Source organism: Corylus avellana, chromosome 7 (assembly GCF_965113065.1).
Source record: "Corylus avellana chromosome 7, dhCorAvel1.hap1.2, whole genome shotgun sequence".
NCBI classification, from domain to species: Eukaryota; Viridiplantae; Streptophyta; class Magnoliopsida; order Fagales; family Betulaceae; genus Corylus; species Corylus avellana.
In genome coordinates this window covers 26362071-26387770 of record NC_142496.1, presented here as the reverse complement: position 1 = coordinate 26387770, position 25700 = coordinate 26362071, and the positions used below count along the sequence as shown (strand labels likewise).

Genomic DNA, 25700 nt, shown 5'->3' with positions numbered 1-25700 from the left:
TGTTCTTTGCTAGAAGATCAAATGATTGAGATCTCATGTAATATTGGGGATTGCATGGGTTGCAATAACTTTAATTTTGGTTGTTCTTTTTAAATGAAGGCGTCCTCTATCACGTTAAAAAAAAAAAAATTGCATCTCACTTTCAATGCGCTCCTCTCTGCGCTCCTCCGCTATTTCACTACCACTATCAAGCTCTTATTTAATCATGTTGGAAGATAAATCGGTTATGAAGCTTTTACAAAGAGTATATTAATATATATAATTAAACATAACTCTAACTCAAAAGCCTAAGCTAATGGGTTAAGGTTCACTTAAGTATATTAACTACTATTTTCTTTTTATATTTTTTCTCAATGTGGGACACAATACTCACACCAAACCGCTTCTTTCATTATCGTCCCATGGCGTAAGACAACCAAAAAAGTGATTTGGCCACCCTGATTGGGATGTGGCTTGGCCAAACAAAGTGATTCAATCATCCTTTGTGACAAACGACGAGGGGGGTGTCCATATAGGAGCTCTGCAATGGTGAAGAGACAGTGGAGGAGTAGAGGGAAAGGCAACGGTGAGCAAAGAGGTAATTGAAAATAAGATGCAATATTTTTTTACCTGATAAATGAAGTGTCAAATTTTAGACCACTCATAATTAGCAAACATCCCGTATATATTAAAGCTATTGAACCTACCCTAAATATTGCATGGGATATTGATCCAATATCAAAAGTCACTCTAAGTAGTTAAACTCCTAGGTGGCTTCATGCTTAACAGTAAAGAGTGAGAGGTTAAGGTATGACTACCATAGGTTTACACACCTCAAACTTTGTATCATAAAAGTAGATAGGTCAAGCCAATTCTTAAATATTTTAGTTTAGTTCGGTTAAATTTTGTTTGAAGTAGGAGCTAAACTTGAGCATATCACCCAATTACTGTTAAGATTTTAGTGTTCATATTAATTAGATAAACTATTTTTTACTCACACCTTATAAAGATTAACTTCACTAACCTTGTATTAATAATAATTTCGTAATAAAAAAAATAATTCATACATACATAAATACACAAATATATAGTTGAGTTTGGCCCACACATGACACTGCAGTCAAATTAGTGAGGAATTTGATCAGATATTTTCCATTTTTTAAATTTTTTTTTAAATTTTTTATTTCTTCTCGAATGGAATGACTGGTGATAATGATTCAATGAACGTCAATTAAAGGGACCATATAATAAAGTGGTAATAATTGTAAATCCCGTAACAGCAGGAGATGGGCTCCGAGTGTGAAGATATCCCTCCTATATATTTGGCATTCTCCTAGACGATACCTTACTGACACCTAAAGGTTTCTATAATGTGCGCGTGCGCACGAGGTATATGTAGCTATGGTGGGGTAGGAGGTCCCACGAGAGGCGTCATCTTCACTAAATTCTAGACCAATAATGTCACAACCAGGCGTCTGCTATCCTATCATCTTTCCATAAATTCCCGCTCTCTATCTCTCTCTCTCTCTCTCTCTCTCTTCTGTCTTCACTCTTGCATCGTACCGTGTACGCTCTTCTATCAATTTCGCTATACTTCACGACTCCAAGCCAAACCGCCGCTTGCATTACTTCTGGAGACAATTTCGATTCGCTTTCCCACATTTTCCCAGAAACAAACAGTGGGCAAAAGGCCATCATGAAGGCCTTAACGGCCAACACCTTGAACGATGTGGTCAGAACCCCGACTTTCGTGAGAATCACGGCCTTTGTTCTCCTCTCCCTCTCCCTCTTCTTCCTCTTCAACCGCTTCACTGCCACCAGTCCTTCCCTCGTCTTCTCCTCGCTCCCACGTCCTCTCTACAAGACGGAGTCGTCTCCGTCTCCTCTTCCGCCTCCTCCTCCGCCGCCCCCGCCCGCCGCAACGACGTCCTCGTTGTCGCCGCCTCCCCCTCCATCTCCGCCTCCGCCGTCTCCGCCGCCGCCGAAGGTGGACATGATGATAAGGATGGGGATAGTGGACGAGACGGGCGCGATGTCGCTGGAGTTCGAGGTGGGGGAGATAGACGAGAGTTGGATGGAGGAGGAGGAGAAGTCGAGGGGTGGGAGAGAGGAGAAGGAGGAAAAGGAGGAGAGCGGTGCGAGGGTTAAGGTTGGCAAGTACAAGGTGTGCGAGCAGAGCATGAGCGAGTACATACCGTGTATAGACAATGTGGAGGAGATTAGGCGCCTGAATTTGAGTGCGAGTGTGGAGAGGTACGAGCGGCATTGCCCGCAGCAAGGGAAGGGCTTGGACTGCGTGGTGCCCAGGCCGGAAGGGTATCAGGTGAAGGTACCCTGGCCCAAGAGCCGAGACGAGGTAGTTTGATTCATTCATAAAAATGTGTGCTTTTGTTTGTGGTTATAGGTTTTAGTGTTAGTATATTTTGGGGTGGGTCTTGGAATGATGGTTATGTGATTTTGGGAGATTTTTGTTTGTGATTGTGTAGTTAAGAAATGTATGAATGGTGGGTTATGAGTTTAAACCCGAGTAGGTGGAATTTAGATACAAGGATTGAGGGGTTTCTCCTAGATGATGCCTTGTTTTTTTTTTTTTTTTTGTTAAATTAGGTTTGAAGGTTTGAGATCTGAGGTTGGAAATCTTAGAGATGCTTTGAAATCTCAATATTGATGTGTGTGATAAATTTGTGGCCACCTATTTTTCTTTTTTTTTTTTAAATGACCAAATTTATGTGTGGGTTCATGCTAGAGTTAGCTCTTGAGAAGTGGGAAAGCAATGCATTTCTTGAGAAGCTGGGGGTAGTACCAAGTGATGATGATAAGAAAAAGTTTGTATCGGGGTTTTTGGTGGGAATGAGCGCTAATTACTGCACTTTTACAAGAACTGATTCGTTTTAAATTGAAGTGTTGAAAATTGAAGAAGACAAGTAACACAAAGTAATTAATTTTGTTATTCAAGTTCAATGTTGGACAAGGGAATAAGGAAGTGCTGATGGAATGTTGGCAAGGTGGCAAGAAGAAGGGCATGTCCTTGATGCTGTTGAATTGTGAAAATAGCTCTATGCGGCTGATCCCAAGTAGTTTTGAATATATAGTTTCTGTTTTTTGTCCTTGATATGTGAGAACTTGGAGTATTCTTCTTAGAAAGTCTTGAGGCTCATTTTGAGTTAACTTTTCAATTGTCAAGGTGTGCATCAGCTGAAATCTGGTTAACATTTTACCTTGTTTTTTAGTCTGCTGCTCATCATTGTTTAATCCGGTTCCAAATTTTGAGTTGTTTTTTTCTTGGCTAACTATGAGATTTAATTGCAGGTGTGGTTGAGTAACGTACCCCATACAGGTCTGGTTGAAGATAAAGATAGCAAAAAATGGATATTGATAAAAAAAGATAAGTTTATTTTTCCGGGAGGTGGAAGGGCTAATAAACACTTGAATCAGATTTCTAAGGTTGGTCTCCTGTAATTCTCATTACGTATTAGTTGTTTCTGCATAAAATTGATTGCCATCTCTCTAATTGGATGGACAGATGGTTCCTGACATTGCCTTTGGCCAAAGGAGCCGAGTAGCCTTGGACATTGGTTGTGGAGTTGCAGATTTTGGTGCCTTTTTGATGCAGCGTAATGTAGCTACTCTGTCAATAGCACTAAAAGATGTTCATGAGAACTGGATTCAGTTTGCTTTAGAGCGTGGTGTGCCTGCCATGGTAGCGACATTTGCTACACATCGTTTGTTGTATCCAAGCCAGGCTTTTGACTTCATCCATTGTTCAGGATGTGGAGTTAATTGGACCTTTGCTGGTACTCCCTTTTCCCTCTTCTATGATAGCATCAAAGCCTTTTTTGGCTTCCAATACTTGAGAAGTAGCTCTTTTCAGATTTTCAGCATCAAGATGCTCTAGTCTATATTGTCAACATTTTCTGCCTAATGATAAACTAAAGGCTCATTTTTCTGTATTCTACATGAAGTCACTGAGTATAAGCGATTCTCAGTTATCTGCAGAAGTTTTTCATGATTTCTCTCCAAAACAAATCAAAGAAAAAAACAAAAAAGAACATGATTGTAAATGCATTTGATACTTGTTTTCTAAAGCTCTGTGATACTGATATTCCAATTTTCCTTGGCTTGTGATGGAGATGGAATGCTGCTGCTTGAGGCCAACAGGATGCTAAGGGCTGGAGGATACTTTATATGGGCAGCAGAGCCTGTTTATAAACGTGAAAAGAACCTACGAGAACAATGGGCAGGTAGCTCATAATGACAATGTTTTTCTAAATATCCTTTTTTAGCAATTACTGTTTATTAGCATGTTGTTGCAGTTTCATAATCTTTGTTTGCAATTCCTTTGCCTGGCTTGATGTTGCACGTCCAAGGGCTTTAATCTTTCTATTTTTTTAGCACCATTATCACCTTCTTTGGTATCCAAGAACACGGATTTATTTATTTTTACTTTATTTGGATTGCAAATATGTCATCTTTGGCTTTTTTATGTACAGAAATGGAGGACCTGACGGCTCGCATTTGTTGGGAACTAGTAAAGAAGGAAGCGTATATTGCTATATGGCGAAAACCTTTGAACAACAGCTGCTATCTTAATCGTGATAGTGGGGTGCAACCTCCAGTATGTGATTCTAATGATGATCCAGACAATGTTTGGTATGACCTGCTTCACTCCTTTGAGTTCACTTTGGTTGAGGGACATAACATACAGTATATGAATTTTCAAATGTCAATCCGAATCAGTTATAAGATAGTACAAATATGCTCTTCAGTGCATGACCTGTGATGCCACTAGTCTTCCAAAACCGTTCTCTAGAAGTTACATATGAGAATCTATTTCAGTTTTGAGTTTAAATATTAACATTATAGAAAAACCTTAGCTCGTTCATTTATAATATTTTCCACATTTTTGGCTCATGGACAATTCAATTTTAGCCTGGCTTCAGTTTATTTGAGTTGTAGAGCATGAAATATTATTTATTCTGTTCCCCATCTTTTCAATGTTTATGCATGAATTTTAGTATAGGCCAAAAGCAAAGGGAAACCAATGCAGCAGGTGAATATACACTATGGAAAACATTAAAAAAGAGGAAAAAAAAAAAGAAGGAATCAAGTATTAAAATTGGCCAGTAGCATTTAAAATAAATAAAGGAAAAACAAAGTGTCCAATTCTACATTATTGTCCGGCATGTTTTATAGAAGGCAAGAATTTTGGCTGGAAACAAGGAACTTTTTGGCATTTCAGTGACACTGTTTGTGGAGGAGTAAAGGTATGGAAATATGTTGAATGCAGCATCTTGATTAAACCTTTGCATGGAAATTTCTGACGATGATTTTCTGGTTGTTAATGCGGTTGCTTTATTGAACATACAATGTGCCCTTCATCTTTGGCATACTACCAGAGGTCAATAAGGCTTACCTAGATTCTGAAGAGAAGAGTAGGTCAAAATAAATAGTAACAAATATAACAATTGTGGTACTTCTGCAGGAATGTTGGTTTGAAGGCTTGCATCACTCAATTACCGGAGAATGGATATGGAGGTAATGTAACTACATGGCCTGCACGCCTTCATTATCCACCAGACAGGCTCCAGAGCATAGAGATGGATGCCTACAAATCTAGGAAGGAAATCTTCAAGGCAGAGTCAAAGTTTTGGAATGAGATAATAGATGGTTATATTCATGCATTTCGCTGGGAAGGCTTTAAACTAAGAAATGTGATGGACATGAGAGCTGGATATGGAGGGTACAACATTTAAATAACTCTTATCCTTGCCATATGGATACATAGTAACTTGATTTTTGATAAAGCCCTATCTTATTTTTATACCCTTTTATGTTTAAAGAGAATGTAAGTTCATTTTGACTGTGGCAGGTTTGCAGCAGCATTGCATGATCTCCAGATTGATTGCTGGGTTATGAATGTTGTTCCTGTTAGTGGGTACAATACTTTGCCTGTTATATATGATCGTGGACTTATAGGAGTTATGCATGACTGGTATGTGCTATGTACCTTCAACTGTCTGTTTTGAAAATTGTTGCTTCCTTTGTTCATTTGCTAGGTACTTTGATACTTTGATAGCTTTTTCAAAGAGGCTTTTTTTTTTTTTTTTCCTTTCTTTTTATAATAAATGTTAATACAGGGGAAAGAGTACCAGCCTCTGTTATCTTGGTCCAACCTAAATTGTGAAAACAATACATTACTTTTCATGATAGTAAATAAACTCTGTTATCTTGTCAAGATAAATCTTTGATAAGTTGCGCGAGAAACTTGGAACTCTATGAATTTTTGGTGGTGTTGGCATAAGACGAAGTGAGGCATCGGTAGGAATATTGAAGCACACTTGAAAACTTTAGAGGCTGATCATGTAGGTCTTAAAACTGGATCTTTTCACATTGAATTTTTCATTGTTTCTCCAATATGACTGGATGGTTATAAAAGATACATCAGTGGATAGTTTTCGAAGGCTGTGATAAAAGATAAACTTTCCACATTGCTTATTCCAGCTATAAGTTATGATGCTCGAAATTTTGTTTCCAGGTGCGAACCATTTGACACTTACCCTAGAACATATGACCTTTTGCATGCAAATAGTCTCTTCTCTGTTGAGAAAAAGAGGTATAAATTCTGTTCTTTATTTTAATTCATGCAAACCTCACATAATTGAAGTATATACATATTTTCAACTATTATTGTTTGTTTCAGGCGCAAATGTGATATCTCTACCATCATGCTTGAGATGGATCGGATGCTAAGACCAGATGGGCGTGTTTATATACAGGACACAGTATCTGTTATCGATGAAGTAAAAGAAATTGCATCTGCCTTGGGATGGGTGGCTACACAACGTGAAACTAGCGAGGGGCCCCATTCGAGCTGGAGGATCTTATTATGTGATAAACGTATGTGACCCTCTTGATTGTGTGAAACCCGATAGTAAGCAAAAGAGTTTTTTGTGAATAAAAGAACAATGGGTGGGTTACAGTGCCAATCGACATATAGGGTGTCAATGGAGCTCCAATCTAGTTTAGAGAATTTATAGGAAAGTTGCTGGAGGGACGTTTTATCTAAATTTAGGGAAGCCAATCTAGTTTAGAGAAGCTGCGGTGAGAGTGTTCTTACTGTTTTTTGTTGCCCTCATTGTGATTCACTCACACCGTTAAAGGAATCTCTCTGACGTCTGACCAAGAGCAAGAGTGCCGCGGCTAACCAATGCCACATGTTTGTAGTGTGATCTGTTAAAGTAATAGTTAAGTGATTAAATTTACCTCTTCCTATTGGTTTAAGCTTTTGGGATAACTGATAATTTAACATGGTATCAGAGCTAAAGGTCCTGGGATCGAACCTTGACTCCGTCAATTCACCCCTTATTTAATTAAATATTCTACGTGTTGGGCCTCACATATTAAAAGGGAGTTTGAGCCCACACATGAGGGGGAATGTTAAAAGTAATGGTTAAGTGATTAAATTTATCTCTTCCTATTAGCTTAAGCTTTTGAAATAACTGGTAATTTAACATGATTTACGTCCATTAATTAGACTGTCCATGCATAGCCAGATTAACATAATTGGTTTTTTTGTTTACAAGATAATATTTGAATACAGAAATAAAAAGAATAGTTTTGTTTTATGATGTACTGAGTACATATTACAAGAACTGGCTTTCTTGCATATGGGTGATCTGAGTAACTTCTTTTTTTCTTTGGCCAGAAGAGCGGAAGAAAGAAAAAAGAGGAAGAAAAAAAAAAGATAAAAGGAAAAAAGCAAATAAACTAGGGGACGGTGGCATCTAAAGTGGGCGCCGTCTTCTGCAAGCTCTCTTGATTACCAGCCAGGCAGCCACCTTGTTCGTTGAATGCTATTAGATTTCATTTCACCTCAGTCTTGTACATGTGTCCAGATCCCAACATTCATACTTTGTTACATATGCGATTATGAAATATCTGCTTGCAATTAGTTTCAGTAAAAACTTTTGGAATACCAAAGCATTGGGGGCACTGCAGAATTCTCCAAATATTGTTCTGCCACAAATACTTTGTTAAAATTAGCAAAATCTCCAAATCCCGTCCAACTTCTTTTTTGATTGGAGGCTATTTATTCCAGCTGACCCAATGAATTCTCCCCCCACCAAAACTTTCCTGTAAATAAGTTCAGATCATCAAACAGATTATGCTAGAATTTAAAGGGCCTGAACAACTGATTAATTAGTTAGACCCTCTCAACCTGCATGGGAAGTAAGCAAGATTTCCGTCCCTGAATCATTTTAAATTATCACGATCTTTGTTAGGCCTCCCGCGAGGGGTAGAAAAGTTTCAAATAATTGCACAAGACCCTACGTGAAAAACACAAGCTATTATCTTAAAGAGGTCATAAAATCATCAGGGTGTTCAGAGTGAAGGCAACGTAGGACTTATTGAAGTTGCTTAATGGAGCTGACTTCACGCATCATTCAATTTGCTAGAGAACATGCATGCCATTTCATAGATGAGATGTAGAAAAAGTCAATAAATTTTGCCACTGGTCAGAGTCAGATTTATATTGATGATTCACAAAGGATTCATAACAAGACGAAATTTGGAGCAGAACAACTCTTTCAACACCATCACTAAGATAAAATGACGAAAAAGAAGAAAGCAAAACAAGCTAGACTCATTCAAATTTAGTTGCCAATTTCCAACCGAACAAAATGATTCAAGCCTACTAGGATTTAAAAAAAAAAAAAAAAAAGGTTCATCTACACTCAAGATTGTATTCGATAAGAACAGCAACCCAAGAAAGCCCTGTATCTGTCTATGGCTTCACAGGAGAGTCCTTGTGTGCAGCAGTATTAACCTGTTTGGAGAGATAAGCTTCATAGATTTCCACTACCAGCCGAGGATCCTTCTCCACGAGCTCCACATACTCCTCCCGTTTCGTAAGCTTGTCCATGTTGTCCGTGATTGTTGACAAAGCTGCATCAAGCAGAGTCTTCGCGTTGTGCTGGTGTGCAAAGGCATAGCCGATGATGGAATTCTCCCAGTTCAGTTTTGACACCAAGAGCTTCTCACAATATGACTTGAGATGCTTCACCTGGTATTTTTCAGCCAACACTAAAAGGTCACAAGCCATCTGCTCATCAAGGCAAGCTTCAGCGTTGTACAAGTAGTTGACAAAGGCACGGAGGGCATCATATGATACATCACCAATCTTAATTGTGCCACTCCGACTTTCTTCCATCTCATTTTCAAGCATCGCTTTGAACACTGGGGAACGGCTTGCCTGTTCATATATGCAAAATGTATAAAAGAAGTATTAAGTATTCGAATACAAATTTCCCATGATATTCAATATCCCACAAGGAATAGCAGAGCTCACAGTCCATATTAAATATAATGACTTCACACAAACAACTTCATATCTAACCATGCATAGTTTGGTCAGTGATGCATGTTCTGTCAGGTTACACATCCACCAAAATACAAAGCCATAGCAATAGCATGCATAACTACACTAGTAAATATAATAGGCAACACTTTAATATTATAGTATTGGAAGAAGGAAGGGATCCGGCTTAATACCAGCATGTATGATGTAGTTTAAGCAACGGTCAAGATTGAATCTCTCAAAATCTTTCTTCATTTTCTCTCTCTTATTAAAAGCTGCTCAAAGTAAGTCAACTTTGAGATTCAATCTTGATCGTTGCTTACACTACAGCATACTGTTATTATGTATGTCAGATCCTGGAAGAAGAGCAGCCACCTTTGAAGATATCGAAGCATGATTGCTATTGTTTCAGTGAAATAAATAAAACATGAGTCTAGGGTAGATAGTAGAGCAGCCAGGTAGTATACATTGTTTAATCAGAATATGATCAATCATTGAAAACAAAATCGAGATATTTGAAACTGATAGAATATGATCAATATGATCATCTACATGATCACATACATAGGTCCACTCAACTCACAAACCAAAAGTTGAAATAAAAACTCAAATGGGTGTTCCATAGGACATTAATATCAATCAAATGCCAAAAAAAAAAAAAAAAAAAGAAATTATTTTCTCGAAGCCACTGAAATGGTGGAAATGGGTTACTGATCACAAAATTGGGATCTTTAAAACTGCTTCTCAACTTGATGATTAGTCAAAGTTCACACACCCATAACAAAACCCTGTTTTGGCCATTGAATCACTGAATTCAGCAATTAAAGTTGATTGCTTTACAGATCAACCACACGATCACATACATAGGTCGACTCAACCCACAACCATAAGTTGAAAAAATCTCAAATGGGTGTTCCATGGCACATTTATACCAACCAAGTGCCCCCCCAAAAAAACACAATTAAGCCACTGAAATGGCGGAATTGGGTTACTGACCAGAATGGCCTTATGGGCGGGGACGGGGACGGGGGGCCCAGCAGTTGGTTCATCGGAGGAGGCGACGAGAACGACGTCGGTGAAGCAGGGTCCACAGGACCGGTGGTTGCTGTGGTGGTCGAGAGGAGACCAGAACCTAAGAAAAGCGACCTTGGCCTTCAAGTCCTCGATCTCCCGCTTCAGCTCCTCCTCCGTCTCATTCGCCTCCTCGTAGCACTCCTTGCACGTGCCCGCTTCATCTGCGTCGTACTCATCCTGGCACGACACGCACCGCATCGTCTCCTCCTCCGACTCGCTCTCAACTTCGTGTCTCGCCGCTACGAACCCGGCCCGTTGCATTGTTGGGAATGGCCGAGCCCTCTACTTGAGATAATGAAAGCTGCTTCGGTGTCTTAAATTTTTGGAAAAAGGGCTTTCTTTTATTAATTTATAGTGGATGGTTTTCAGGTCTGATTTTCATTTCTCTTTTGGTATTAGAGTTTTTTTTTTCCTATAATTATCTGTTAAGATAGTACACTAGAAATAATTTAATTAAAAAAATAACTATTTTAATTAATTTAATCCTAAGCATAGAACCACCCAACCCTTTTCACAACTTTGGTATATATATATTTTTTTACAGAAATTTATAATTAGGAAATGAATGACCAAAACTTTCTGAAATTGTTTGGCACCATATGACTGCTGTCATCACTTCTGATGGGTTATAATCATTTAATTTTCATGTAAATTAATTTAAAAATTTGCTTGTTTGAGTAGATCAAATCAACTTGGTAATGTGATTCCTGTCAAAACTTGTTTAGAGTAGATAATCTCATAATCAAGTGTTAATATTTTTATTAATAAGATGATAAAAGTGCGTTAACATAATTTTGGGGTCTTGTCAGACCCTCTCTACTGGCTGCGCCTGTACTCTTATGGGGTTCTGATTTTTGACAGCGACTCAGGGGTGTTTGACTCTCTGACTTTGCCCACCGGGAAACCGCCACCTGTCGGTTGCCCAGACCGGCTCCCGCCAACACTTTGCGGGTCATCTGCTCTCCTGGATCCGACCCAATTTCATATAAAAAAGATTACCATAAGAAAAAACACCCGGTGAAAAAAAATTTAAAATCTTTGGGATTAGGCCAGAGGCAGAGCCACAGCAAAGTCCCAACTTCACCCATTTCTTGGATTTTAGGGTTTCGATTTTTCGTCTTTGAGGCTTCAGAAATTTATCTCGGGTAAGCGTCTCTCTCTTTCTCTAACTGTCTTTGTTAGCCTTAAATGCTCTCTCAATATACATATATATTTTTAATGCTCTGTTTGGCTGCTGAGAAAATATAGCAAAAGAAAAGAAAAGGAAGTAGAAAAATGGTTAATTTTTAGTGTTGCTGACACTAGAAAAATAAATTATGTCCCTCAAAGGAGTTGAGCCCAAAAATTAGACTTGCTTTAGCTGAATTTGTCGTTTCCCGAGAAACCAAAAGCTACAGAAAGCGTAGTGGTTGGAATTGTATGTCGCTTTTTTCCCTTCCTTTTCTTGGCAACCAAACAGTGGTTGAGGGTTTTCACTCAAATGGGTTTGGTCGTGGTCGTTTTGGCTATTGTTGTTAGTTTTGTGAAGTGGGGTATTGTGATAATTCACGGAAATTTTTAAATCTTGGAATGTAGGTGTCACTTTGAAACCCTAATTGTTGCAAACTTAGGGGTTTTTTGTTGTACTGAAGGGATGGGTAATGAAGAGGGAACAAGCAATGGTGATGGTACAGAATGTACTGTGGGCTTCAAAAGTGGAGCAGTGAATAATGGGATTGCAATTGGAATTGGCAATGATGGTGCTGAGTGGAGCTCCGGTGGGAGTGAGGGTTTTCAAACTTACAAGAGGCGCAAGTATGTGAGATTGTGTACAGAGAGCAAAGCTCAGGAAGATGGGAGAGTCTGTGTGGAAGCTGCGAGTCAATCAGTGAAACAGGTTTTTGCTTAGTCTCTTTTTAATGCAAATTTCTACTATGCTTGCAATATGGGTTTGCTATATTTTCCATATGTAATCCAGTTTGAGCAATTGTAAATGGTTTGAATTTCAAGGCTTAAAGTTTGTGTTGTTGTAACCTGAAGTTGCATCTGAAACATGGTAAACTGTTTTTAATTAGAGAAAAATTCAGCATTGAAACTATACCTGAAGCAATGGCTGTGATTGGAGACAAAAATGTTAGCCATTTATTATTTGAAACTTAGCACATCAGCTATAGAAAACTATTTAGAAGAGTAAAAGAGAGATTGGTCAACAACTGACATGAAAGAAGTTTAACTTGCTGGGAGTAATACAAAAAGGCAATGGTCAATGTGAAAAATGGAGGCATTCTATGGAAAATATGCTCTTATCAATATTTTTGGTGAATTATCTTTTCATGCTATATTGTTAGTTCATTTAACTTTAAGCTTTGGAGGTTGTAGTTGGCAACTTTAACATTCAAACAGTTTTCTCATGATCGGATACAAAGCCGTATTCTTTTAGTATCCTCTCTCTCTCTCTCTCTCTCTCTCTCTAGTATTATTCAATAAGTTCCTCATTTCACCACATTTCTTTATAGAACTCTACCTCTCTAGAACAATTTCTCCGCTGCCACTTTTCTCTAGAAGCAACTATCACTAACATGCAATTAATAAATCTTGCCTGCTGCCATAAAAGAGAGTTCCAGAGAAGTTCTAGTCAGTTTACAACGGAAACATGTAGCTTATAATGGAAAGCCTTGGGCTCCATCGTAGTAAGTCTTGGTGTGGATGATCCATGAGAGTAGGTGTGGTACCTTTGCAAGAAGTTTTTGAGTAAATGTTTAGTTACTGTGAGTGCTAAGGTGGGTGCGTCCGACAGTTCTTGGTTTGTATGTCCTTGTTTGATGCTTTTACTTGACATTCATCATTTAGTGAGCTTATTAAGTCACACTTAAGGTGTTCTCTAATTTATCATAATATAGGCTGATTCAGCTATGATGCGTCTTAGCAAATCCTCATGTTGTTGCATGGTCATTTGTCTATTGGCTGCTTGATGGTTACATAACAGAAAATCTGTGTGGTTATAAATTTCTTTTTACATGAGAATCCTCGATGGTACTGATGAATATTGGCTGTTATAGAAGGATGTCTAGCTGCATCTATTTGGAGGGCTAATGGCAAACAGTCAGATCATCTGAAATTGTCCATGTTGTTTCAAGTCTCACTTTTTGTATGATGTGAAATAAATTCTACTGCTTTTTTCTTTGATTACCATATTAAATTAGAAAAAACAACCAAGTGATGCTTGTTTCTTTGTGCTTGTGTTTGCATAAAAGATAAATTTCTTCCTTCTCCTTCCTTTGAACTCTCAAGTGTTCTGTTTGTAATGGTGTTTATTGGTCCTTATTACTCTTTACGAAACTGTATTTGAAATCTTGCAGACTCTAAAGGAACCATATGCCACAGTTATAGACAATACTTCTAGCGAACAAGTCCGTTTTCCTATGAATGGTTCAGATGATTATTCACAGAGGCACTGGAGAAATGTTGTACTGGAGCACATGTATCAGTCACTAAGTGATGATGAAGGTGGTATACAGGGATGCATCCGGGAGGCGCTTGCAATTAATCCCGAAATTGATTGTACGCTGACAATTAAGGTTTATGCTGCAACCAAAGTTGCATGTGTTCAACTGAAATTAGTTATCATTTCTTTTTGTAGTCATTTCTCTTTCTTTTTGTTTTGCAGCAACGTGACCATTGTGATGAAGATAGGCGGAAATCTTCACAAACTGGGTGGATGTCTAATGGATCTCAGAAAGCAGCTAATGGACATACAGGTGTTACATCTAGTGGATTTTTAAATGAATCAGATCATCATACTATTAATCAGAAGTGTCGGCATGCTTTTCTGGATATTTTAATCTCGGACAAGTTCACATCACTGTGTAAGTTACTGTTTGAGAATTTTGAAGGCATCAAGGCTGACATTTTTGACTTTAGTATCATAAACACAAGGATGAAAGATGGAGCTTATGAACGTTCACCGACCCTTTTCTCTTCAGATATTCAACGGGTAATCTTGAGTTGTCTTTTTTTTTTTTTTTAAATCTCTCATATGTCATACTTGTGCCTATACAATCCTTTATTCCATGCATATTTTTATTCATGTGAAGTCTGATCCTTAGTATCAATGTTTTACATACAAAACTCCTGAGTCTAATCCCATGCCCTTGCGTACCCAAAATAGAAATTTAGAATCATGCTTGTCATGATCCTATGAGGTTGAAAAGAAACTGGTAATGCCTATCCTATAAAATGTTTTTCTGAACATAAATTTTATTATTTCTCATTTTTGTAATCTGTTTTTTTATTTTTCAACCTCATGGGTTCATTATCTGTTCTGTCAAATTAGTTTAGTGTTTCTTCTTTTTTCAGATTGCAAAATTAATGACATTAGCTTTATTCATGATAATTTAAATTTTGTTCATGAAAAATTGTATACATATTGCAGGACCTGATTTTAATCTCCCCCTCCCCCCCATTGGACACAAAAATAGACATTCTAGAACAATACTCTTCATGAAAATCTATGAGATTGAAAAACATCTGTCCATGGCTATTTTTAAGTGCTGGTTATTTTCCTACCTCCTGGGTTCCTTTTGTATTGTGGGGAGTCTTTAATGCTAAACCTTTTCAGATTGTTGGCCTTAGATCTTAAGAAATCTATTCATTGTATTATTTTTAAAAAAATTTGTTTCGCACCATATGCATGTATATAGTAAAATCATAAGGCGCTTTTACTGTAGGCATCAATAAGGCGATTTAATCATGTTTGGTACTGTCTGGACTTTATGGTTCTTACACTTGATGGGAATTTCTTTAGAAACTTAGTAGTGCTAGCAAGTGCTTTTGTCACCTAAATAATACTTTAGGAATGTTATGAAGGCTTTTGTTCTATCAATAGTGAGATTTGGCTAAAATTCAGAGAGAATTGAAGGGATGAAGGTGTTGGCTTTTACCTTTAGGAGTCAACTGTTGAAATTATTAAGTTGTCAATGATGAATGGAGTGAGAATAATGATATGAAAATTAAGATGGGCTGTTCTTTGATGATTCTGCATATATTGGGATCACAAAGAAGTGGGGAACTATCAAAACTTGTCGGAGAAATATTGTATCTGGATGTACAATTATCTATATATTGATCATGCTGTTATTGAAATTTAAGTTTAGATGAGGAATTTCTTGATTTAAGCTGTGTTTGGTATCATTTGGATGTCATGGTGCATGCTATGCAATGCACTGATCGATTTTTGAAACTTTTTTAAGAGGCAAGTCTAACCAAATATGGAGGCTTCTGGTTATACGAAAGTAATTTATATGGTTGTCCAAGTGACTAAGTTTCTGCATTGGTGACTAAAACATACTAAGAAGAGGTGTTTGGAGGTTTCCACTGCAAATCTTAATATGATCAGACATGACACATTTTTTTAAATGAAAAGTGTAAAGGAGCAACTAGGGAGTAGGACTATGATGGATGTGTATGCAGATGTAGATTAAGATTGTAGCATCCTGTTTTAGCCTTTTTATTGTCTACGCTATTCATAAAAAGGTAGAGAACTATCCTTCTGGTTGTGATTTCTGATTACTAAAATGCCACTTGTCATGTTTAAGTATTTACCAAATCATGTATACTTCCTATATATTTAGGATGCCTTAAGCTTTTAATTGATATCTCAATACTTATTTAAAAAAAAAAAAATGTTTTTACCAAAAGGCATTTCAATCAAGTAAGGACGTGTCATTTCCATTTACTCACAAATTTCACTTGAGAAAGGCAAGTTGAATTAGAGGAACAAATGCTATGTCTAAGGAGTGCACTCCATGTTTGTGCCACCATCTGGTGTTACTCATTTCTTGATAGTGTATGTACCTCAAGGCTTTTGAACTTTAACCAAATCTTTCTTTTAATTTCATCAAATCATTTTTATATGGCAGTTTGAGAAGGGGTAAATGCCTGTGGTTTTGGTGTTACCTTTTATAAAATTTGAAGTGAATTACCTGTTATCCTCTTTACTATACCCTTTCTGGTGTTCAATATTAAAGTTTGTATCTCAGAGTTTCTTTCTTCTTTTGATTTATTTTTGGGTGTGGGTGTTTGTATATTTGGTATCTATGTTTGTATCCTTTCCCTTCAGTTTCATTTATTTATTTTTTGAAGTTTGAGATTTACTATCTTTTTCTTCTTCATTTGTTGAGGATTTGCTGCAATATGAGTAAGCAATACACACACAACTCACATGCTAAATGAAATAATATCTTCGTGGATGTGTTGTGTTCTTTCATGTGTCTCATTGCAAGGACCAATATCATATTCATGTAGAAGCTTCTGTGCTGCATATGCAACGTTTAGTTTCTAGCCTAAGGACATATGCTTGTTCGAAAAAGGTGATTCAGTTTCTTTTTGTCATTGGATATGCCTTAAATCTGAATAAATGTTTCTAGGTATGGAGAAAGCTTCAAGGTATTGGTACTGAAATTGTTTCTCTTGCAAAGAGCCTTTCAGACATGTCAAGGACTTCCTATCATGAACAGGTGAGACCATAATGCAAATCTAGATGTGTCACTCCAACTGCCTTACATTTATTCATAGTAGATTTTTTGTTTACTTATAGCATTTATTTTTTTTCACTGTATGCTTTATGTTATGGTTTGTTTCTACCCTTTTATCTGAATTTTTTTCTTTTTAACTTTTGTACTCCAAGGTGGGAGGATTGGTACACAGCACCTATGAAGATGGAAAAGATGAGGTAAGCGGGGGTTTCTGGATTATATTGTAGCACTATTACTTGCTTTTCCAGCATCAGCATTAGTACCAACTGGATCTCTGAATTTAGATGGATGTTCAACTTACTATTCTAGATAGTTTTGGCTGCATTTGGTTCTTTGAAGAAGATTAACTTAGGAAATGATTTGAAAAACTCCCTTCTCTCTCATGTTTGTGCCACTATTACAATGAGAGAAATTTCCTGATTGCAAGCACATAGCACATCTCTATACTCCAAAGCAATTTCCGCCAAAAAAAAATAGAAAAGGAAGTTCTTTCCCTCATTTTTCCTTTTGCTTACAAGGTATCCCTTGCATTTGAGCTCACAACTAACTCCCAGGTGTATATGGGCCCCTGTCCCATACGAACCATTCAATTGTAAAAGTGTTGACTAGAGGGTTAGCAGTAGGATTTGAACGAAGACAGTACTTTCTGAGTTGTTATAACTTCCAGCCTTGTGAGCCATTTTGCCCAAAGCCTTGGGGGGTTTCTACATCTTGGGGAGTCAAATAATTTCTTCAACTAAGGTCTCAAGTTTCTTCTGCTTTAAACATGTGAGCTGTGCAATGGTTTTTGTTATTGTTATCTGTAAGACTGGATAGCTGATTGCCCCCAAGATTCTGCTGGTAGTTTTGAGAGGGATCAGGCAAGGTAGAAACCTTTTTGTTCCTCTTTTTTCATTTTCTTTTTTACTCGTCTTCTTTGCCCTTCTATGGTTTTAGCTTGTCTGTAAATCTCTCAATTTTGGTGATAATTTTGTCTATTCTTCTCTTCTATTGGAGTTATATCCAAATTTCAATATCATATAGACTATTAAAGATATGTTATTCTGCATAATGTTGTGATAGGATGTAAGGTTACTTGATAATAGGGGAATTCTGAAATCATATAATTGTTGGTTGGATATTTCCTCCTGTGTACCAAATGCATTCTAGACAGTAAGGTTAGGATTTTTGCTTTAGAAATTAAGGTGGTGTTGAGGAATATTTTAAGTTATTTTCACTGCAAAACAGTTTTTTCCCCGGGAATCTGATTCTCACACTAAACCGGAGCAAACAGAAGATTGTGGAGTGTACAAAGTTTGCACGTGCAAGCATTGCGGAGGCAAGGCAGATGGAAGGGATTGTTTAGTATGCGATTCATGTGAGGAGATGTACCACGTCTCCTGCATTGAGCCTGCTGTGAAAGAGATTCCCCCAAAAAGCTGGTACTGTGCCAGTTGCACTGCGAGTGGAATTGGATCGCCCCATGAAAATTGTGTAGTGTGTGAGAGACTGAATGCCCCCAAGACTCTAAGTAATGGAGGCAATGTTGATATTTCTCCTCCAAATGAAGAAACACCTATTGAATTGGAAGAGAACTTAAATTTTAGTACAGATGAAGGGCTTGAACAATCAAGAGGCAGCAAAGACGTTTACCTATGTAAAATTTGTGGAAGTGAGGTAGAAGATGGTGAAAAGTTGAAGATCTGTAGCCACTCCTTTTGCCCAAATAAATACTACCATGCGAGGTGCCTGACAACTAAACAACTAAAATCATACGCCGCCCTTTGGTACTGCCCTTCTTGTCTGTGCAGAGTTTGCCTCACTGATCAAGATGATGATAAGATTGTTCTTTGTGATGGCTGTGATCATGCATACCACATCTATTGCATGAAACCACCACTCTCGTCGATTCCAAGAGGCAAATGGTTTTGCAGAAAATGTAATGCAGGGATCCAGGCAATTCGCAGGGCAAAAAGAGCATATGAGACTTCAGCAAATAAACAGAAAAAGAAAGGTGGAGGTAGTTTAAAGGCATTTGAAAATCTTGAAAAGAAATGGAATGATAAAGGCGAAGAGGGATCCGAAAAAGGTGGAGGAATGGACATGCTTTTAACTGCAGCCAAGACATTAAACTATGAAGAGAATTTGGCTGCTATTCAGCTGGGGTTATAAAATGCGTGAGAGTTTCTGGCAACAACATTTGAAACTAGTGGTTCTTTTTTTTTTTCAAGTACTGATTTTGATTTTGTACCTCTATCTCCCTATGCCAAGAATTTTATTTTTCTGCACTGTTGAAATGACTGATGTTTTGGTAGGTTGTAAACTGTTAACACTTGCTGACTTTTGGATACAAATGAATCTGAAGGCTGTTTGTCGCTGGTCAGCAGCGCCAGAACTATGATATGCAGTCTTGACCCTGCTAAAGTGAGCAGGAACTAAAGCGCCAGTTGGGAAGAGGTTATTGTTTTGAGAGCCTCCATTGAATTTGCTGCTCTGTACTCTGTCCATATTATTGAGGTGATATCGGAAGCTAATATTTCTCATTTTTGTTGTAAAATGATTTGTCCAAACAACAGTTCATGATTATTGAAGTAAAGGATATTGTTCTTTCGGTATACTTCCATCATCTGTATTTTATGCATATCGAAATCGGATCATTAGAACTTTTTTTTTTCTTCATCTCTTGGACAATGCAAATATATTTGTACCAAAATTGTTTTGCGGTCTTGAGAGACCCGTGAACAGCAATGTACATTTGAATTGCTCAGGAGTCAGGACTGAAATGAAAGAAACTGAGGTTTTTCTATTTGGTGGTATGGGTTAGAAGAAAAAATTACTTAAAAGAGTAGTTATCATATTGTACTCCCATCGATCTCTGGAGGACATAAATGCGAACTTAGAAATGCAGCTTTTCCTTTGGAGAATCATTTATTATGCTTCATTCCACAGCGCTTCATAGCTGTATGAAAAATTGAGATACTCATTCATTTTCTTGATGCAATTGTATCTCTAAGTATGATCAAAACGCTTTTAAATATATATTTTTTTTATTAGATGAATTAATAATATAAAAAAGGTGTAATGTGACATGTGAATTACGTATAAAATAACTCTACTTTTTCTAATTTTAAATTAAAGTGTATAATCATTCCTTTAATATTTAAGATTATCTTTAAGAAAATTTTATAATAATTCAAGGCTTTAAACATTTTACAATAAAATGTTTAAAGCCTTGAATTCAAGCCATTTTTCATACCAGAGGTCTCCTTCTGGTCGTCCCAAAGTATATCAGGATAAGCAAAGTATGCTACGCACAAATTTTTCATATCCATAATAACATGTACATTTCTAGGAAGATTTTTCATGAATAAAGTTTGTAGTGATTGAAACTTAGATTCATGCCATTGTTCCAAATATTAATAAAAGTAAAAATAAAAACCAAGACTAGGAAGATTCTGAATTTCTCCAGAAAATGGGAAACCCTTCTAGTTCATCAGCCTTCATATATATAGAGAGTGAGTGATAGGCTGATAGCTTGTGTTAGTCTCAACTTTCAACCAGAGGAATTAGTTTACAAGCTAGGTTTCTCTTTCTACATGTCTTAACACAAGTTAGCGCATCATACTTTACAAGAGCAAAGTGTCAGTTGAAGGAATGAGCTTGTCCTGGCTATCCCTTGGCTTTCATCTTCCCTGGTAGATGAACAAGGCAAAGTATTTCTTCATCTCAAACACAAGAGTCATGTTGATCACTCTCGTGAATAAACAGAAGCCTGGTTCTCCTGAAACCCTGTACAGCCCAGCCAACTAAATAATCTGGTTGGCGGACAGGAAATTTTTTGTTTTCCTATCATATTCATTCAGGAGCTTTTAGCATTATCACCAACCGCATAGCGATTTTGAGTACTACTCAAGCCTTCTGAATGAAGCTGCTTTCGCCTCTTTACAAGATTTAATGCAGCCTGCTTATCCACCTGTGCCTCCCCAGAATCAGGCTGCATGTACAAGTAAGCTTTAATACTGAAGTATACAAAGAAGCATATAAAAAAATACATGATAATACTGCATCCCAAAATTTAACAGATTACGCCAATAAATGTTTGGAAACGGGGGCATCCTTCTTGATTCTACATTTCTATCCCTTTCAAAACCAAGATATTTTAATAAGCAAGTGCAGATGGACATTTTCCATCTTTTAAGGTCCTTGTCACTAATCATGAGTTCCTTCTAGGCTTTTACGCCCTAGCAACATCCAAATTAATCCAAAAATTATTTCAAAGATATATAATCATGTTGATATCAAGCCAGTCACTCCTGGTTGTAGCTATCTTCCGTTAGGGGTTGCATGGATCATTCTCCAGAACCAGAGGCCAATATTTCACGTCAATAGCTTAGACACAATGTGATCCCAAAAACAAAAGGAAACTTAAGAAACTACCTTGATTGCTGATGCCTTATCAAAGCTTTCAATAGCACTATCAGGCTCCCCAAAGTTTAACTGTGCTCTGCCAAGAGTGATCCATGCCTGGAAAGATCCAATTTTAGTAAGAAACAATCAGTTTCTACTCTTCAGTTTATGCATTGGGTTCTTAATATTCATACGAATTGTTCCGTAAACTGTGAGAAAATGATAAAGGCTAAATGATCATCTGATACAATATCATATAAGCTCTACATAAATTTCCATATACCATTCAATAGATATGAGAGCTAACAATATTTTTCAGTGCCATAACAAATAAAATTTTCTCTTGAAATATGATAGTTTGTACTCCATTATCCAAAATATGTAGTTGAACATTGCAGGCTATCATATAAGCTTTGATAAAATAGTTACTAGGGGTGAGATATTTGCATATATTCATTCGATTCAACAAGCCTTGAATCCAACTACTTAGGGTTGGTATACGAGTCCTTTTCTGATAGTCCGCTATTTCCAGATCATATCCAATGGGAGTATACATTGGAAGCCTGAAAACAATTTGAAAGGAGTTTTAAGTAATCAATTTTTAAGTTGAGCACTATAAAATTCTAAATCCAAAATAGAATTAGTTCCCAATTTTTTTCCTTTGGTGTCTACAAGTTTGACAAATAAAAAAGTTTAATAAGTACGATTAATCTATTTGGTTACAGGAAAAAGCAATAAACTTCGATAAGTTGTATCGATAACGTGGGGAGCAAATATACCTCAAGATAAGGATGACCTACTTTAATGTGTCAAAATGGCTTCTAATAATTCACTAGTTTCATGGAAATTTTATGGAAATCTCTTATTTTCCATCAATCCATTATCAATTATGAACTGTAGATTCATGCATACAAGCTAAGTTGGAACTGTATGTGAACTTAGCGTCAAATGCTAAATAAAGTATTCAGAGAATTGGCATCAGTAAGATATTTAGTAGGCAAACTAGTGAAAAGGACTTTTTTAGTCATTCTCTAAGCCGAATGAGGCACCATTTAAGATTTGCAAACAAATTGTACATGTCCAGCAACAACAACACTGGAAGCATAGAGGTCTGACACACCTCAGCCCATGATGGCTCCAATTCAGTAGCTCCTGCAAGATAGAATTTTTTTTAATTAAGTCTGTGGAGGCGCTTATGAGTTAATCAGGAACATTGCATTGAACTATAAACAGTTCCAGAACCCCCAATGAACAAAAAAGTGATTGAAAAAGACATACATAAGCATGGAAAGTTAGGAATCTGGACACATTCGTAAAGAAATGCGTACCACAAATGGCAGAAAAGTAAAAGATATATTTCAAAATTTCAGACCCTATAAGGAGGTTTCAAACAAAAACCAGTTCAAAGATGGCATAAGGGAAAACAGTCCTATCATTCTTAATCAACCTATTGTGCATTATGAATGCATACGAAACTCTGTTTGGAAAATAAAAATAAAAATAGAACAAGAACTGGGCCTCACGAGTGGCAGCCTTCAAAGCATTCCATGAATCTCCAATTTCAAGTAAAACTTGTGCCTTTTGTTCATGTAACACTGCACTTTCTGGCGTCAAAGTAAGAGCAGCCTCCCATTTTCCCAGTGCTTCCCGGTATTTTCCATCCTTCAAAAGAGAAAAAGGATAAGCCACAGACACGAGAAGTAACAACTAAGATTTCAATATTATGGAAGTAAGGGAATATTGACCACAAGCTGTGGAGAGTGGATTTCTAAAAAGACAAGCAGAATTTAATTAAGCATAAGGACAAAATTTTCAAACAACTGGTTCAACAAATAAGTATCCACAACTGGAGGCATGCTTAATTAGCAGCACCATATCCGCTACTCGCAGAAAGACTGCAACTCAGACATGTTCAATCTAAATAGAACAAAAGATTAGCAGCTAAGGTGCTTTGCACCTAAGGGTTGATGACTCAGCCACGGGTATAACTTCAAAATATCAAATCTACTCTCAAAGAAGTGAACTTCAACCTAAGTCAATCTTCACCAACTTTGTAAACTCAAAACAATCTCTCGGTTGTGAACTTCGGTATAACATCGAATCCTAGCCACAAAAGACATGCTTGTCCCACCAATTTAAAGTCCGGTACATGATTTCTTATTTTACCACATTACCCTATCTAGAGCATTGTTTTATGTTAGATCATCACCAACCTGTCTGATTACTGGCTTTACTGCCAATCGTGGCTGAGTGAAGGGTAGGGACGTGGAACTTTTAGAGGGAAAAATACAAAAAAAAATAATTATTTTCTTTAATCAGATCTGAGGGGAATTTGCAAAGATAAGAGCATTCGGGAAGTTTCAAAAGAACTAAGAGCAAATGGCACAACAGCAGCAGCAATATAATTAGTTTTATGTGGAACTTCCAGAATGGCACGTCACATATTATGGAATGCTCTTATCTTTGCAAATTCCATAATATGTTGGGAACTTTCAGTTGTTCAAACAACTGGCACTTCACATATTATGGAATTCTAATATAAATATATCTCGTTAAGAGGTTTTCCATAGATGATCGAATTACCAATATACGTTAGCGATAACAGAACAATTCAACTATTTATAATGGGTACCACTAACATGTATTATTCTCTTAATTTGATCAAAGCCTAAAGAGGCTAAACGATATCATAACACAACAGCAGCAATATAACACTTCCGGAATAAAAAAAGAAAGCAGTCTTACACTCTAAAACACAAAAATCCATACTTCGCAGTTCATGACCACCCATGAAATGAAAAAAAAAAAACAAAAAATGCCAACTCTACTTCTCTCCCAGTTGTGTTCGCCATCAGTCTCCTAGCAGCAATTTGTATTCATAGATATATATATATATATATGCCAGTGAGTGACCTAAATTATTCAGTCACCGAAAACTCATTTTTATTTTAACAAACCTTTAATCCAGATTGGGTTTTTTCTTTTCTTTTTGGTTTGTTTGATTTGGGTACCTAGGTTCGCCGAATTGAGAAATAATTACATGTCTAACGCTAAAAACTAGAGAAGAAAAAGAATATGCCAATAAAGAAGGGGACCAGAAATCTTGGGGATACCTCAGCGAGCTTATTTCCCTGTGCCTGAAAGGACTGGGCAAGTTGCTTAGCGTCCGATGAGTCAGAGGACTCGAGAGAAGCTGATCCCTCATCACCGTTCTCCTCCTTGTTGAGCTGGGTGTTGCTGCTACGATTAGCTTCGTCTTCGTGTTGGTCCTGTTGGTTCTCGAAGGGGAGGTTTGGAAACTTTGATATAGCCGAGAGAGAGCGCTTCTTGCTGTTCTTGTTGTTCTTCTTCCATGCTATTTTCATCCTCGTCTCTGTAGGGTGTAATCCTTTGTTTGCTTTCTTTTCTTTGTTCTTTCCCCAACTTCGACTTCTTTAAGGAATTTCTGGATGGTTTCATCGTAAATATGTTTAGATAAAATATTGGTTATTTACTAGATTTACAAAATAGTACATCCGACCCACGCAAGAAACAACTCAAATATTCTCGAGTCTAAAATAACATTTTTATAATTTAATAAACTGTATCTTTATATAATTATATCTGTATAATATATATACACCACATATAGATATAGAACAAGCTTAGAAATATATAGAACAAAGTATTTTTATATATAGATATAGAACAAAGTATTTTTGAATTATAATCTTGTTTATATACCATATTTACGTTAACATATATTTATTTTTAAAATTTGACCAGATTGATAAAATTGAACTTGTATACGTCAGTCCAATTTACAATAAATCGACCATTCAATCTAAAAGGTCAATATTTTGTGTAGTCTTATAAATGGTCCTGCAAAATTTCCCAAGTACTTGGATTATCAATTAAGTGCAAGAAAGAAAAGAGAAACCTTACAAATTTTGTTACTAAAAGAAGCGTACCGAAATTATATAGAACTTATTCATTGATACACCTATGATGAGGATTATGTACCGTCAAAAGTGTTTGAAAATGTGTGGACCATCACTTACTCACTTAGTGGATGATGCTAGTTAAGGACATTGGAGAAGCCATGGTTAATCAGTAGATTACTACTTCAAGGCGGCAGCACGGAGCCCAAAAAAAGCATTTCGAGACGCGCCAACCCTATATTGTAGAGAGGTAATAGTGAGAATATGGACGGGTGGGAAGCTACCAAATTAATTGATGTCTTAAAGGCAAATAAATGAAAATTTTATTTCTAAACAGTTTTAGAAAATGTAAGAAAATATTAAAAAAAAATAAAAATCACATTCACATAGTTTATAAATTTATGTTTGCTTACTAAACCATAAGCTCGCCAATTTTCACTTCACTTATACAAAGAGAATTGAATAGGCTAA

The 25700-nt window shown here is 36.9% G+C and overlaps 4 protein-coding genes across 7 annotated transcripts; 2 read left to right on the top strand and 2 right to left on the bottom strand.

Moving 5' to 3' along the window:
- The first annotated feature begins 1482 nt into the window (after positions 1-1482).
- Positions 1483-7979, top strand: LOC132184290 (S-adenosyl-L-methionine-dependent methyltransferases superfamily protein). Of its 3 annotated transcripts, none has more exons than XM_059597866.2 (10): positions 1483-2335; positions 3289-3423; positions 3503-3773; positions 4110-4220; positions 4470-4629; positions 5462-5719; positions 5849-5971; positions 6515-6592; positions 6680-6876; positions 7688-7979. In XM_059597866.2, exons 1-10 carry the CDS (start codon positions 1676-1678, stop codon positions 7765-7767), a joined length of 2073 nt encoding a protein of 690 aa, XP_059453849.2. In that variant the 5' UTR covers positions 1483-1675; the 3' UTR covers positions 7768-7979. The 3 variants fall into 3 exon arrangements, with proteins under 3 accessions (XP_059453849.2, XP_059453848.2, XP_059453850.2); XM_059597865.2 differs by having other exon boundaries at positions 7685-7979; XM_059597867.2 differs by lacking the exon at positions 7688-7979 and having other exon boundaries at positions 6680-7251.
- Positions 7980-8693: 714 nt separating this feature from the next.
- On the bottom strand, positions 8694-10743 carry LOC132184304 (BTB/POZ domain-containing protein). The gene is made up of 2 exons (XM_059597883.2): positions 10334-10743; positions 8694-9232 (listed from the first exon to the last, which is right to left on the bottom strand). Exons 1-2 carry the CDS (start codon positions 10670-10672, stop codon positions 8765-8767), a joined length of 807 nt encoding a protein of 268 aa, XP_059453866.1. The 5' UTR covers positions 10673-10743; the 3' UTR covers positions 8694-8764.
- Positions 10744-11465: 722 nt separating this feature from the next.
- On the top strand, positions 11466-19519 carry LOC132183932 (RING/FYVE/PHD-type zinc finger family protein). 2 transcript variants are annotated; one of them, XM_059597403.2, is made up of 7 exons: positions 11466-11556; positions 12043-12287; positions 13750-13968; positions 14058-14384; positions 16816-16905; positions 17076-17120; positions 18151-19519. In XM_059597403.2, exons 2-7 carry the CDS (start codon positions 12045-12047, stop codon positions 19072-19074), a joined length of 1848 nt encoding a protein of 615 aa, XP_059453386.2. In that variant the 5' UTR covers positions 11466-11556; positions 12043-12044; the 3' UTR covers positions 19075-19519. The 2 variants fall into 2 exon arrangements, with proteins under 2 accessions (XP_059453386.2, XP_059453384.2); XM_059597401.2 differs by having other exon boundaries at positions 11474-11556; positions 11987-12287.
- An 803-nt stretch (positions 19520-20322) lies between these two features.
- On the bottom strand, positions 20323-24746 carry LOC132184215 (Tetratricopeptide repeat (TPR)-like superfamily protein). The gene is made up of 5 exons (XM_059597761.2): positions 24423-24746; positions 22833-22971; positions 22430-22461; positions 21340-21426; positions 20323-20896 (listed from the first exon to the last, which is right to left on the bottom strand). The coding sequence occupies exons 1-5, from the start codon at positions 24672-24674 to the stop codon at positions 20762-20764; spliced, it is 645 nt and encodes a 214-aa protein (XP_059453744.2). The 5' UTR covers positions 24675-24746; the 3' UTR covers positions 20323-20761.
- Between the last annotated feature and the right edge of the window lie 954 nt (positions 24747-25700).

Coding starts and splice junctions, on each gene's coding strand:
- LOC132184304 (XM_059597883.2), bottom strand. CDS start 10,672: ATGCAACGGGCCGGGTTCGTAGCGGCGAGACACGAAGTTGAGAGCGAG. Junction 9,233..10,333: donor CCGCCCATAAGGCCATTCTG/GTCAGTAACCCA, acceptor ATATATGAACAG/GCAAGCCGTTCCCCAGTGTT.
- LOC132184215 (XM_059597761.2), bottom strand. CDS start 24,674: ATGAAAATAGCATGGAAGAAGAACAACAAGAACAGCAAGAAGCGCTCT. Junction 22,462..22,832: donor TGCTTTGAAGGCTGCCACTC/GTGAGGCCCAGT, acceptor TCTATCTTGCAG/GAGCTACTGAATTGGAGCCA. Junction 20,897..21,339: donor ATAAGGCATCAGCAATCAAG/GTAGTTTCTTAA, acceptor TTGTACATGCAG/CCTGATTCTGGGGAGGCACA.
- LOC132184290 (XM_059597865.2), top strand. CDS start 1,676: ATGAAGGCCTTAACGGCCAACACCTTGAACGATGTGGTCAGAACCCCG. Junction 4,221..4,469: donor CCTACGAGAACAATGGGCAG/GTAGCTCATAAT, acceptor TTTTATGTACAG/AAATGGAGGACCTGACGGCT. Junction 5,720..5,848: donor ATGAGAGCTGGATATGGAGG/GTACAACATTTA, acceptor TGACTGTGGCAG/GTTTGCAGCAGCATTGCATG.
- LOC132183932 (XM_059597403.2), top strand. CDS start 12,045: ATGGGTAATGAAGAGGGAACAAGCAATGGTGATGGTACAGAATGTACT. Junction 12,288..13,749: donor CGAGTCAATCAGTGAAACAG/GTTTTTGCTTAG, acceptor GAAATCTTGCAG/ACTCTAAAGGAACCATATGC. Junction 17,121..18,150: donor ATGAAGATGGAAAAGATGAG/GTAAGCGGGGGT, acceptor ACTGCAAAACAG/TTTTTTCCCCGGGAATCTGA.